The 15,048-nt window shown below is 40.2% G+C and overlaps 1 protein-coding gene across 1 annotated transcript; it reads left to right on the forward strand.

The window, feature by feature from the left end:
• Window positions 1-800: 800 nt before the first annotated feature.
• LOC147438908 (pentatricopeptide repeat-containing protein At5g16860-like) lies at window positions 801-3,203 on the forward strand. The gene has a single exon (XM_086484862.1). It carries the CDS (start codon window positions 1,277-1,279, stop codon window positions 2,987-2,989), a length of 1,713 nt encoding a protein of 570 aa, XP_086340988.1. The 5' UTR covers window positions 801-1,276; the 3' UTR covers window positions 2,990-3,203.
• The last annotated feature ends 11,845 nt before the right edge of the window (window positions 3,204-15,048 follow it).

Below are 15,048 nucleotides of genomic sequence, written 5' to 3' on the forward strand. Positions count from 1 at the left end.
AATTTTGTGCTTGGAAGCTCCTCAAAAAGGTGTCGAAAAGCACTTCACACACACACACAAGTTGCACAAGCGAATGAACAATGCAACGAGAGCAATGTTAATGCAAATGGACTAAAAAATGAGCACGAAAGCACACTAAAAATTGTGTAGATACACAATTATTATTATTAGAATGTTGCTAATCATCAATCAATTGGTTAAGAAGAGTAGTGGCTCATTGGTATTGCCAAGAACGTGCCCAAACTTAATCAACGATACTAGTGATTAAGGAGAGGGATTAATTAGATCTAAGTATGAACTATCGACTTTGATACCACTTGATGGGTTAGTCGATGTGGAAGCATACTCTCTAATCACCAATGATTATCATTAAGCTATGGAGGGTGAAGCCTTAACTTAGCCATGATGTTAGGGTTAGGGTTAGAGAGATGGTGATTCGGATTAAGTCATGTCAAGAGCAAGAGCATTGAGAGAGAAAGAGAGAGTATAGACACAATGATAATGCTCAAAATGCAATGCTTCATTAAAATATGACCTCTTAAATAGGTTTTGTGTTTTACAATCATTGACTAAATAAGTTGCATCCTTTTGCTACTGGATCATGTCATCAATTTTCTCTTCTTAAGTGGCTAGAGGACTTTCCCACATGGTGCCACAAATTGCAATGACCCTAACAATCGCCTACCAAGCAAGATTAGTTTACTTCAGTGCTCAATCTGGTTATGTTCTATAGCAACGCCCACCAAGCAAGACTAGTTTGCTTCAGTGCTCAATCTGGTTATGTTCTATAGCAACGCCCACCAAGCAAGACTAATTGTTAATCACCATATAGTTTTTTCTCTAACACACGAGAAGGCGATTCCAGCAAGCTCTCCAGAGCTCCTTAACGAGGCTCGATCGAATGGGCGAATTGAAGAAGAGTCAGGATGGCAGAGCTTCTGCGCACACCAACCAGAAAGCTAAGCCCTGTGGCATACTCTTCTCCTTTGCGAAGCTGGATCGTTGTGGGAGATAGGCGAATTGAAAGTAGAGGCAGTGTGGCAGAGCTTCGGCACAGCTTCGCAAGGCGTTTGGTGCAAGTTTCGGAGTAAGAGGACATAATGGGCGAGGTGGAGTTCATGTTCTTATGTTCTTGTGGTTGCCCATTCCTTGAGGCGATCAGATTCTGCATTCATACCCTCGCCTCACTGGGGACTTGTCGCAAACAGGGATTGTTTCACCTCTGCACCAACCTTGCAAAGACTTCAAGCGAGTCTGCACTACCCATCTACAAAGCATGGGCGCACAGTACACATGCACCAAAGCACCTCGGACTTCATTGCACAAGCATGCAGATGGAGGGTACTTGTCTTCTCTGGCCCAAGATATACCCCCTCTGCCCTCCATTGAATCCTTGCTTTACTCTATGCGCACTTGTCGAACCGATAGGCTTCCTCAGCATGCTCTGCACTTGTCTGTGTACATGCACAAAACTGGATTGGAGGCTCATTTCTTATTGCGCAATTGCCTGGTGTTGATGTTGCTAGATGTCCAATGCATAAGCCAAGCTCAGCAGCTTCTTGACAGGTTTGGTTTTTGGGACAATTATTTGTGGAATGCTACAACAGCGGGCTATGCTAAGATTGGGGATATACAGAGTGCATTTTACTTGTATGAGGCTGCAAAAGAAGATGCCAGATTGCATCCTTCCAGCTATACTTTTGTAGCTTTGCTTAAATGTTGCATCAAGAGGAAAACCGTTGAAATTGGTCACAAATTACATTCGGACATTGCAAAAATGGGATTGCTGGAACATGACGTTTTTATAGGCAGCACTCTGATAACCATGTACATTGAATTCGGTTTCCTTGCTAAAGCTGAGGAAGTCTTTGGCATGCTCTTGGTACGCAATGTAATTGTCTGGACTGCACTCATGGATGGGTACACTGAAATGGGTCGCAATAGCGATATTCTCAGTTGTTTTGAGCAACTTCAAGAAGAAGGAATTCTGTCAGATGCGTACACATATGTTTGTGCATTAAAAGCATGTACCAGTCTAAAAGCTATTTCAAAAGGCAGAGAGTTGTACACTGGAGTTACCAAATTAGGCTTTGTGGATGAAGACATTTTTGTCGGGAGTGCCTTGGTTGATATGTACCTCAAATGTGGCTCGTTTGCGGAAGCTCAAAAAGTGTTTAGTAAGCTTGCAATCAAGGATGTTGTGTCATGGTCTGCTCTTATCATGGGTTATGCCAATCATGGATGTGTTCAGGATGCTTTTAATAGTTTGAAACAAATGCAGGAGCAAGGTATCGCTCCAAATGCCCACACATTTACTTCAATGTTGAGTGCTTGTGGTACCATGGGAGTCGCTGCAAGGGGACGAGAAGTGTACCATGAAATTGTTCTTTTTGGCTTGGAAGGAGAGCTTCTTATCAGCAATAGTTTGATTGATGTGTTTACAAAATGCGGCTCACTAGTGGAGGCGCAAGTTGTCTTTGATAATTCTGTGGCCCAGGATGTTGTATCGTGGACAACGCTGATTACAGGGTACACCCAGCTTGGAGAGGTGGAGAGGGTTTTCTGCATTTTCTACCAAATGATTGAAGAAGGTGTGAAGCCAGACAATCTCACTTTTCAGGTTGTACTTAATGCATGCAACCATACAGGTGTGATGGAAATGGCTCAAGCTTACTTTCATGCCATTAACTGCTACTATGAACTTGTGCCAACTCTTGAACATTACAACTGCATGGTTGATCTTCTTGGGCGTGCCGGCCACATTGACAGAGCTGTGAGAGTTGTAGAGATAATGCCATTGCATCCAGATGTCGTGATTTGGCATTCAGTATTAGGGGCTTGCCAAAAATGGGGAGATAGCGAGACTGCGAGACATGCCTTCGAGCATGCGGTATGCTTGGACGATACTGATGTTGGAGCTTACGTTTGCTTGTCGAATACTTTTACAGGTGCTGCCATGCAAAAAGAAGCAATAGATGTGTTGTTGTAATTAGACAGGCAGTATAGGGAATATAATGTGTCTTGATCATAGCTACAAGGAAATTCCGTTTCAGTGCCTATTGGACCAGAAACTCGGTTTCCAAAGTCGGCCGTTTCTTGTTTCCTTTGTGTTGTTTCTTAATGAATTTCTGAAGGTTACAGGCAAAATATAACTATAAGAAGTTTCTAATCTGCTCCATTGCAAAGAGCAAGCCATTTCCGTCCTTGATGGCCTTCCTTGATGGCCTTGCTGGTCTTCTAGATCGATGTAAGTATGGTCTTGATGCTTTATGATGGTGGTAAGGGCCAAATATTACATCATTCGAATCTCATCCCCCGCTTAAAACTTAGCTTTTGTGAGCATATAATAATGATTTTTCTTCACCGAATAATGTGTAGAGATCCTTTCCCTGCTGAATCTTTGATTCTCTCCTTGTTTCATAGAGATGAGGCTGGGCGGGGAGGAGCAGCTCTACGGGTTCAACAATAGCAAGAGGCAACCATTGGGGGCTTCACCCAATTACAAGAGAGAAGAAGAAAGCTAAAAGCAATCGCATGCATAGGTCCCTCATGGATTAAGGTGCGAGTTTGAAGTTTCTACCTCATTGCTAAATTTCACACCCTATCAACTAGCTTGCCTGAGTTCCATAACACAAACGTTCGACACAATGGAGACAATGGTGAGCCTTACTTCATTCTGCTTCTCCTACTTGTTTACTTAAGATTATGAGGAAATATTATAGCCAAGTAAGCAAAAATTTACTACTATGTTCAACACACTATTGAATAAGCTAGTGATTATTATGTTGAATGGGCTAGCCGAGTGTGATATAAACCATGTGAGCAGAAGTACATGGTGCCAAGATTTACTTGTTTCATTCACTTTTTGGTACTAGAGATTATGATGCAAATGGTATTATTGGCAAATAATGTAGTGAGCTTGTTTAAATTCAAAGCCATAGTAGCTTAGATAAAAGATCTTAAACACTCTGCAAAAAGTAAAATAATCGAGAGGATTATTATTTGTCGGCGTCTCCTTCTCAATTCCAAGAATTCCAATCTACAAATCATCGTGTACTCACTATTAGTAAAATCAAATAAACAACACATAATTAACCATTAAGCCAACTATCTCAATTGCAGTTAACCACATACAACAGGAGGGTCAGTTTCGTAACATCCATCTCACCAGGGATAGTAACTATTCTTAGTTGCTAGAGAATCAACTAGACCGTGAGTGATGAAAGTGTGGAAATGGTCTGGAAAGTTGCGAAAAAACTTTTTAGGCGTCCATTTGGCATTCTCTCTAAGGTGGCCTTCGAATGTCAAAAGATAGCAGTTATAAACCATGTCAGTGCATGCGATGGTGGTTTCGTGATCAACTATTTGTGCAGTGATGAGTTATTCTTCTTAATGAACGTGGATTCTCATAAATGTGATGTGTAGGTAGGGGGTCCTCTGAAAGGTCTTAAAAGGCTAATGAAGAATGCATTGTGAATGTGACAATGTGAAGGTAAGTATAAACAAAATGAAACATCATTGATCACAGCAAAAATCTTGAATGGACCATAAAAACGAGGAGCAAGTTTAAGAAAAACATTAGTATTAACATTTTTTATTCTTCGTTTTTCAATGCGAAGCATAACATAATCATCTTTCTTAAACTCGTGTGCCATACGATGCTTGTTAACATGTTTAGTGTAAAGTTCATGTGGCCATTAGACTTCTGATGGAATGTAGAAGTAAAATCAAGTGTAGTTCCAAGATTTTTTAGATTTTAAAAAATAGTAATCCATAAAACACTACAAAATTTAGAATCTCGATCAGATATTATAACTTTAGGCAAACCATGATAAGAAATAGAGTGCAGCTTGATGTGTTGTGAGTGTTTTCTTACAAAGAAATTTGTTTAGAAAAATGATAATTATAATCCAAATCATATCATGCTTGTGAACAGTGAGTGAAAATCCAGTGACAAAATCTATTGAAATATATTTTCAAGGTTTTTCAGGAATAGGGAGAGGTGTAAAAGTCCCAATTTCTTACCAGTTGTTGCTTTGATCTTTTGAAAAATCAAACAAGTGTAGAAGTATTGTTTAACATCAATTTTCATAGCAAGCCCATAGAAATCACGATTTAATTTTTGAAAAGTAGCAGCAAATCCTCTATGTTTCGCATAGGGTGGTTTGTGCAACTCTTCAATTATCAATGTACAAAAAGATTTAGTTATACACAGTTTCTTTTTGTGTAACTCTTCAATTATTAATGTACAAAAAGATTTAGTTATACACAGTTTCTGTATGAAATAAAGAAAGTTTTTTTGAATAGTGTATTCCAAAAAGTGTGCACAGAATTCTCAGTCATATGCAACCATGTGATTTTGAAATCATCATCTTGTGCATAAGTGTCAAACATTGAATCAAATGAAGTACTCGTTATAATTGATAAATTATTAAGAAAGGGCCTTCGACTCAAAGCATCAGCTAGAACATTTTCATTACCATGTTGGTATTGAATGTTGGATTGAAACTTTGAATGAAGGCAGTCCACTTAATATGTCTATCATCTATTAAAGGTTTAGACAGTGAGTACTTGATACTTTGTTGATTAGTTTTGATAATTAAATAAACACCCATTAGATAGTGTTTTCAAAATTTTAAGGCATGTACAACAGCAGTCAACTCTTTGTCATATGTACTAAATTTTGTTTCAGACGATTTAAATTTACGACCTTCAAATACAAGTGGATGGTTATCTTGCTTAAGGACTGCACCGATATCTTTTCCACTAGCATCAGTGACTACGACAAAGAATGGTCTACCAAAATCAAGCAATTGCGGTACTGGTGCATTTATCAAAGAATTATTTAAGTGCATTAAAGGAACTTTCTTGAAAATCATACCATACATAAGGAGAATTTGTCTTTATCAGGAGAGTGAGATAATGAAATTTGTAAGCAAAGTTACGTACACACTTCTTGTAACAACTGTATAGACCAACAAAAGAAGAAAGTTCATGCAATTTTTTTGGTTTAGGCCATGACTGAATGGCTTCAATTTTCTTGGGATCTACATGTATTCACTTTCCCGATACAATGTGTTCTAAATATTCAATTTCAGATTAGAAAAATGAGCTCTTTTCAGGATTTAGATACAAGTGGTTGTGTGCAAACAGATCAAATATACGTGTTAAGTGCTCTTTATGCTCTTGTTTCGATTTACAGAACACAAGAATATCATGAAACAATACAATCACAAAATCTCGATGGTCAATGAAAATTATGTTCATCATGCGTGTGAATGTGGCTGATGTATTTGTTAGACCAAATGACATGACAAGAAATTTATAGTGTTCCGTTTGTGTTCTGAAAGCAGTTTTGTAGACATCTTGGTCAAACATTTTGACTTGGTGATACCTTGATTTGAGGTCAATTTTGCTAAAGATGTTTGCTCCCTTTTAGTTCGTCTAACAGATCATCCACTCTAAGAATAGGGAACCTATTCCTGACGGTGATTTTGTTTAAAGCCCTGTAGTCAATACACATACAAAAAGTTTCATTTTTCTTCTTAATAATAAGTACTGGAGCTCCGTATGGTGAATTACTAGGTCTTATAAGTCCTCGATCAAGCAAATTAGTGATTTGAGTTTGTATCTCCCTGTCTGCTATTGGATTTATACGATAAATTGCCTACAAAGAGGTTCACTACCCGATATAATATCTATTTTGTTGTTTTTTGGAAGTAAAGGTGAAATTCTAGGAAGTAGGTCAGGCATGAAATAATTCTTAAATTGTGAGGCTTCAGTTTCAACGGAGATTTGATCTACCATCACCAGATATGTTTTCAAATTGCTCTTTTGGCTTGAGTATGCAAGAGAAGTGGAAATTTTTTATGTGCTAGTGTTGCTTGGATGGAGAAATTTTGATCATTATGAGTGAGAGACATGGTACGTGTTTTATAATTAATCAACGGATCAAATTCATGACGGAATGGCATTCCCAAAATCATATCAAGACCATGTAATTAGGCTACCAAAAATGTACGTGCTTGTATAAATTCACCAATGCAAACTTCAAGCGTGACTTGGGTTTTGTAATTAAATCGATGATTATTAAAAACAGTTTTGACTTTATGAGGTGAAGAAATTTGAGAGAGAGAGATAGATAGATAGATTGTATTATCGTCCACGGAGGTCAGATATGATCCATGGGACCAAAAAAAAACATTACAACAGTTACGACTAAGAAGAAGATGACGATGACGATACATATTAGTTAAGGACTGAAGATCCATTGGGAGGGTAAAAAGAAAGGGAAATGGGAAATGGAAAAAACAAAAAACCTAGGGAGGGTCAGCTGTGGAGTGAGCTAATTTAGGGTTTCAAAATTCTTGGATGATGGCTTTACCACCTCGATAAACTGCCCATTTACCTTGTTTGCGAGCTTCATGTAACTTCTTGAGCTCACTTGCTTTGGCTTTGAGTTGGTTTGTGGTTAATTCTTCGGTGATCCAAAATGTTATTCCCTTGAGGATACGGGATTGGCGTAGTAGCTTTTTTCGTTCTTCTTTGTCCTTGAAGGTGAGAATACAATGCTCAGGTGACACATGCTTGTGTATGTCATTGATCCAGGAAATGGTTTCAGGCTCGATGTTGACAGGTTAAAGAATGTCATTGAGTTTGGCGATTGCCTCTTCGAGGGTGTCCTCGCTTGTGCACCAAGGTGCGTGAAGTCCTCCAATCCCGACCTTGAGGCCAAGGAATTCTTGTAGTTTGCATTCTTGTAAAATTGCTTGTATCTTGGTGTCGATCTTCTCGTGTGTCGCTTCATGGGCTTCTTTCACTGCTTTGATGGTTTCGGTAATCGACGCTTCAACACTTTGAGCTTTTGCAATTAGACCTTGGCTCTCTATCTTCATCTCCTCTAACTTAAGCAAGTGTTGTTTGAGTTGTATATTCTCTCCAATAAGTTCCTGAATCTGAGCTTCAAGAGTAGTAATCCTTGCTTCTTGACGAGTGGCGGGATCCTTCTTAGGTGCAGCTACCACCGCAAGGAAACTCTTGCGTGTGCTAGTCGTTGGTGTGTTGAAGGAGGCCATTAGATCTTTCAAATTTCTCGACTCTATTTTGTGAGCAGGCCCGACTATGGGAACCAATACTTTAACCAAGCTTAAGCTTGGTTAATTGTACTTAAAGGAGAATAAGCAAGCAGAGAAAGCGTTTTTTTTTCAACTCGCCAAAACGGCTCTGCAGCTCGCAGAAATGCAAAAACAAGATCTTTGAAGCTTGAAACTCTTGTAACTTGAGAAACACAGTAGAAACGCAGTGGAGAAACGCTACTGCTGGCAAAGGAGAAACGTTGTAGCTTCAAATCTCTACAACTCGAGAAGATGGGGCTACAACTCACATTCTATTGGCTGTTGTTGGTGATGAAGAGACGCAGAAAATTGTTGGCTTTTGTTGGCTGTGGCGGGATAGGCCAAGTGGATCTTGAAAACTGCTAATGGGGACGGGACAAGGCTGAGCTGAGGGATGCAGACGCCCCCCCCCTAGAGGGCTGCCCCTCGCCCAAGGGGAAGGCTTGCAAGCTTAGGCTTAGGTGGCTAGGGTTTCAGACGCAGAGAGAGAGAGAGAGAGAGAGAGAGAGAGAGAGAGAGAGAGAGAGAGAGAGAGAGAGAGAGAGAGAGAGTTGTTGTACCAATCGTGCAGCAATAAAGTCATGGCTACTGCCATTATTTATAAAATGTTGACACTTTCACCCTTGGACTGTGCCTTGCACTTTAAAGAATGTGTGAGGAGATATAGGAATACATGAAGATGGTTTGTCATTGTGATCATACTCAGGATCATATTCCTCATCGTAATTAGCTTCCATTTCATTGTTGTTGGGATTAACATCTTTGATGAGGTTAACAGTAGCACCGTTGGGCCGGTTGTTGTTGAAAGGTCTTTGGTTTGCATTCCGGGTGACTCCATCACTCGCCTACATTTTGCCATAGCCTTCTACCCTCACCCGCCTCTCCTCTACTCTCACTCACCAATTTTGAATGAGAGATCCCCCCCCTTTATAGAGCCTTGCATAAGTCCCTAGGACATAATTTGCATGGGTAGAACTCCCAAGGAAATATAACTATCGGGATCTTGATATGATTGATGGGCTCAATTTGTGAGGAGTAAGTGAGTGGTAGTATGTAAAGATCCAAGGTCACCTAAATAATATTTTTTCGTCCAATTAGGGTCTTTTCTCAAATTTTAAATTTTTTTCATCGAATCACCATGATGTTTAGGGCACATGAAGGTGTTCTCTTATTCCTTTTTCTACATTACAAGTTCACACCTCGCAAAAAAATACATATACCAAGCGCTTCTCCAAGTGTGCTATTCTTGTTGTGTGGGTGAACGTTGTACCGTTCTACACTTCATCAACCTCCTACTCCCATTTTTCACACCTAGCACAAGAAAAGATTGATTAAAAACTTGTTCATGTATTCTTATTTCACTCCAAGGGTGAACTATGCACCTTTTTGTGCATAAATAAACTTCCTCTCCCTTGTGATTTGATAAGGAGAGGAGAGATGAAGATATAGGAAGTTTGGGTGGGGAGTAAAAGGTAGTGAGGAAGCTAAAGAGGACCTTATTTGCTTCTTGTTTTCTAGGCGTTTATGATAATAGAAACCTAGCAAGCATGGACATCAAGGAGATTGTAGAGAAAATTGAGGATAGATTCCAATCTACAATCTCTCTCTCTCTCTCTCTCTCTCTCTCTCTCTCTCTCTCTCTCTCTCTCTCTCTCTCTCTACCGTAGCCTATGCTTCCCGCCTGCACAAGATGCCTCTCTCCCCGCTTGCGCAAACTGTATCCATGAGTACTATGGATCTCTCTCTCTCTCTCTCTCTCTCTCTCTCTCTCTCTCTCTCTCTCTCTACCATAGCCTATGCTTCTCGCTTGCACAAGATTCCTTTCTTCTTGTCTACGCCAGTTGTATTCATGAGTACTATGGCTCTCTCTTTCTCCCTCTCTCTCTCTCTCTCTCTCTCTCTCTCTACCATAGCCTATGCTTCTCGCTTGCACAAGATTCCTTTCTTCTCGTCTGCGCCAGTTGTATTCATGAGTACTATGGCTGTGTGTGTGTGTGTGTGTGTGTGTGTGTGTGTGTGTGTGTACTATGGTTGTGCTATAATGGTCTTCTTTGCTATAACCTAAACCTCATAGCTGTGGTGAACAGAATGGTAATGCACGTTCTATATATCTTCCTCATTGTCTTTCACACAACACATCCCAAGGGAACTTCTGCCTGGTCTTCAAAACTATTGGACTGCCAAGAAGAGGAAACTGTAACATTTAATGGCCTAGTAACTTGTGTATAGCAAAAAATAACATGAACATAGTGAGCATTTCATTAGAAGAGATTCCTAATGAGCATAGCAAGAGTGCTTGGATGGAGAGAGCAACAAAATCCATAACACCTAGTTAGATAGGCATGAAAAATACTTCAAAAGAAAGAGAAATTAAGCTATTGACAATAGTTGAGGACCGGATTTACATGGAGCCGGTCCCCCCTCCAAAAGGCTTTGTATTATAGGTTTCCCCATCAAGGGAGACATTTTACAATACAATACTTTGTGTTACTTCAATAACTTGATGATGCAATTAAGATGGAAGCTTCAAGCACCATGCACACACTTATAAAACACAACATCAATTCCCTCACAGTCTCAGACCCAAGACCTCACACACCTTTGAAGATGGTGAGAGCTAGCGGGGTATGAGAATAGATTGAGAGGAAGAAGGAGTAGTCTTACGAGAACGAAGTATATCTCCTCACCTAATCATGCATAATAGCTTAGCATAGCTTACTATTTAGCATGGTAGAGGAGATGAGCATGCATTGAAGCTTGGCTCTTGGTTGGATTTGCATCACAAAGCCAAGAGTTGTTGGTGTACGCCTCCCTTCTCCAAGCTTGGAGTAGATGATGAGCTTTACATTAAAGCTTCAGAAGGAGAAAGAGAGTCTTCTTGCTTCACACATGAGATTGTGTGAATGTGTGTGTGATAATGCCTTGGCAAAATCAGCCCCCCCCCCCCCCTCTCTCTCTCTCTCTCTCTCTCTCTCTCTCTCTCTCTCTCTCTCTCTCTCTCTCTCTCTCTCTCTCTCTCTGGTTGACCCCTCTTGCAAAATACTCATGCAAGCACCCATTGGACCCTACAAAGCTTAGCCAATGAAAATTGAGAAGCATAAGTGATAGCCTTGTGACATGTGTCCCCCTTTCCCCTTTTGTGAGAGCTTTAGGTAATTAAATAATGCAACTAAACTCTCATTGGACCCCTTTGTCTTCTGGCCAATAGGAATCAGGCAAGCCATTGGGCTGTTGAATGCTCATCGGACCCCTTGGGAGACTGTCCAATAGTCTTCTAGAGAGCTTAATTCTTATTGGCTCTTTTATCAAGTGTTTTTAAATGAATTAAACTAGATTTACTCTAGCCTAATTCTCATTGGTCCACCTCTATGGCCATCCAATAGGATTTGAATGCACCTTGTGGGCGACTGGGCTAGGGAGCTGACATGTGTCCCATATTCCCTTTGTGTAAAGGGAGCCTGTGTGTGTGTGTGTGTGTGTGTGTGTGTGTGTGTGTGTGTGTGTGTGTGTGTGTGTGTGTGTGTGTGTGTGTGTGTGTGTGTGTGTGTGTGTGTTTCTCTCTCATCCCCTACTTATATGGCTCGTCCCCTCCTATGTAGGAGTCTTGAAAACTTTTGTGTACAAAGCATCCAATTTCACTAAGCTTGACCATATGGACATAACTTTGAATTTTGGAAGTCTTAGTGGGTTGAAATTAGGGTCATTGAAGCCCATTGATGCACATTGCTCTTTTGCAGATGGCCCCCCCTTTTGGATCCCTATTTTCCCTCCTTTCAATCTCGAATGTGGCCGGTTTGCCAGCTTAACCAATAGTCTAGCCTTTTCCCTAAATTCTCAAAGAGACCCTTTCAAAAATTACTGGTCATTCTAGGATCTCTATCTAACACTATGGACATTGGCAAGCCATGGTACTTGAAGATTTGTGATATGAAGAGGGTTGCCATTTGATGGGCTTTGATAGACTTTTTGACAGGTATAAAATGAGCTTGTTTACTGAACCTGTCTACTATCGTCCATATTCCTGTATTCCCATGGATAGAGTTAGGCAATCCAAAGATAAAATCCATGAATATTCTCTTCCATGGTGAATTAGGGATTGGCAAAGGTTGAAGCAATCCAAGTTGCTTCCCTCTATCAAACTTCATCTTTTGGCATACCACACATTTAGAAACATACTCTTGTATGTTTGCTTTCATGGTGGGCCAATAGAAATATGTTTCAATCCCTTTTAGGGTAGACTGAATCCCTCTATGCCCTGCATAAGGAGGAGCATGAGATTCATACATTACTTTCTCACATAGTGAGTTAGTAACACATTGTCTATGTCCATAGAGAAGATAATCATCTTGTAAAGTAAATGGTTCCTCTTTCTTCCCAGTGCAAGGGCTGCAATCACATCTCTAAAATCGGGATCAATAGCGTACTCATCTATCATAGAAGTTAGATCATTGTGAGTTGCTATGGAAACCGCATTCACTCCCGGTCGTCTTGAGAGTGCATTGGCTACTTGATTATGCTTGCCAGCAATGTGAGCAATATGAAAATAAAATTGCGAAAGGAAATTTTTCCACCTCATTTGTTTGTCAGAGAGCTTGGTCTGCGTCATGAAGTACTTAAGACTTTGGTGATCCATCCGCAAAATGAAAGGAGTCCCCAATAAATAGTGCTTCCATGAGTCTAAGGCATGTAGAACTGCGAGGAGTCCCTTTTCATATATGCCTAGAGCTGGCTAAACAAGGTCAAGCCTTCGACTTTCATAGGCTATGGCGTGCCCTTCTTGGAGCAAAACAGCTCCAAGGCAATCACCACAAGCGTCGCATTGGACCTCAAATGGCTTTGAGAGATCCGCCAGTGTAAGCACAAGTTGAGAGATTAGCTTTTCTTTAAAATTTTTGAAAGTATTGTTCTCCTTGGCAGACCGTGTATACCTAACTTTTTTCTTTGTTAGGTCATGTAATGGTCCTACTATTAGTGAGAACTTTTCTATGAAGCGTCTATAGTATGCACACATACCTATAAAGCTTCTTAGTTCATGAAGATTCCTTAGATTAGGCCATCCTTTTATTACCTCTAGCTTTGATGGATCCATTTGGATGCCACCTTGAGAGATAATGTGACCTAAATATTGAGTCTCTTGTAAGAAAAACTCACTTTTCTTTCGATTAACATATAGTTTATTCTCTCTTAAGACTTGAAATATTCCTGGAGATGTTGCTTGTGTTCGTCGAGTGAATTAGAGTAGATGATAATATCATCAAAGAACACTCCAGTAAAGGTTTGGTGAGGCTTGAATAGCTTCTCCATCAAGCTTCTTTGATGATAATATCATCAAAGAACACTCCAGTAAAGGTTTGGTGAGGCTTGAATAGCTTCTCCATCAAGCGGTTGAATGTGGCCGGTGCATTGGTCAAACCAAAAGGCATGACAATGTATTTGTAAAGACCAAACGTAGTGCGATGCGGTCTTTACAATGTCTTGATCAACTATCCTTATTTGATGGTAGCCACTTTTTAAGTCAATTCTACTAAAGTAGGTCGACCCTTGTAGCTTATCAAATCGGTCTTCTACCCGTGGAATGGGAAACCTATTTTTGATAGTGATCCTATTTAGTGCTCTATAGTCGACACACATACGATATGTGTCGTCTTTCTTTTGCACTAATAACATGGGTGAGCAAAATGGAGATGAGCTAGGCCTAACAATGCCCTTCTCAACTAACTCATGCACTTGCCACATAATCTTCTCTTGTTGAGATTGAGAAACTCTATAAGGAGGTTTATTAGTAGGCGGTGAACGTCCTGGAAGAAGTTCAATTGCATGGTCATCATTGCCTCGTTTAGGAGGTAGTTCACAAGGGATGTCATCAATAAAAACATCTTGAAACCCCTTGAGAAAATTGGATAACTATAACTCCTTGTGATTGTTTAAATTTTCTTTTACTAAAGCATTAGGTTCATTTTGAGAATCTTTAACAAAAATCATGTACACGAAAATAGAGCTCTTTATTGATTTATTGAAAGCTTGCGTATGTACAATGGGTATGGTGTTACCCATCTCTTTGGCATCTATGTACATACCTTTTTCCTTGAACCTAAATTATATTTTCCTTTTAGGGAATTTAAAATTGGCAGCCATGAGATCAAACCATGGTGCCCCTAGGATTACATCCTCGTGCTTGAGAGGAGAGATAAAGAAGTCCTCTTTGTCCACATAGCTTTGGACATGGAGCCTCAATTTCCCAAGTAAGGGAGTGACTGAAGCTTCTTGCTCCTTGAAAGCACCATCTACGGGTAGGACATCTCCCATCTCATAGGCTTGGATGCCTAGCTTGGTGGCCAACTTTGTGGATATGAAATTATGAGCAGAACCAGGGTTAAAGAGAATAAAAGCATCATGTTCTCTTACCTTTTCCCAAGCATGACATAGAGGAGATCCTTTGTGGTAAGCTTACTCTTCTTGGATTTCAACCAAGGTAGCTCTAGGAGGCTCATGGCGGGTGTTCTTTTGGGGGCAAGCATGGTACACATGCCCTTGCACGCCACATTTGAAACAACGGTTATCCTTGCGATAACACTCAAGCTCTGCAGGAGAGAGTTTGTTTTTTCATTTGTAAACTCCCTTCTCCTTAGCTTTGTTGTTATTGGAATTGTCCTTAGGAGACTTTTGGACATTGTCCTTCCCCTTAGGCTCATTGGAACCCTTGTTTTCCATGGGTTTAAGATTTCTCTTAGCCCCTGTTTGGAAATTGATTCGTGAAGCCACCATGGTATGGTGTATGACCGCAAATATGGTGTGTGGCCATTGGGAGTTGACATACTCCACCATATCTTTAGTTAAGCCCGCATAAAATTGTTGTTTTTGCTCTCCAAACTCCATCTTTTTGAAGATAGTGGTTTTGAGATGTAAGTCCCAAAACTTGTCTACATATTTGTGA

The sequence above is a fragment of the Adiantum capillus-veneris genome, chromosome 16 (assembly GCF_014529385.1).
Source record: "Adiantum capillus-veneris isolate H3 chromosome 16, ASM1452938v2, whole genome shotgun sequence".
NCBI classification, from domain to species: domain Eukaryota; kingdom Viridiplantae; phylum Streptophyta; class Polypodiopsida; order Polypodiales; family Pteridaceae; genus Adiantum; species Adiantum capillus-veneris.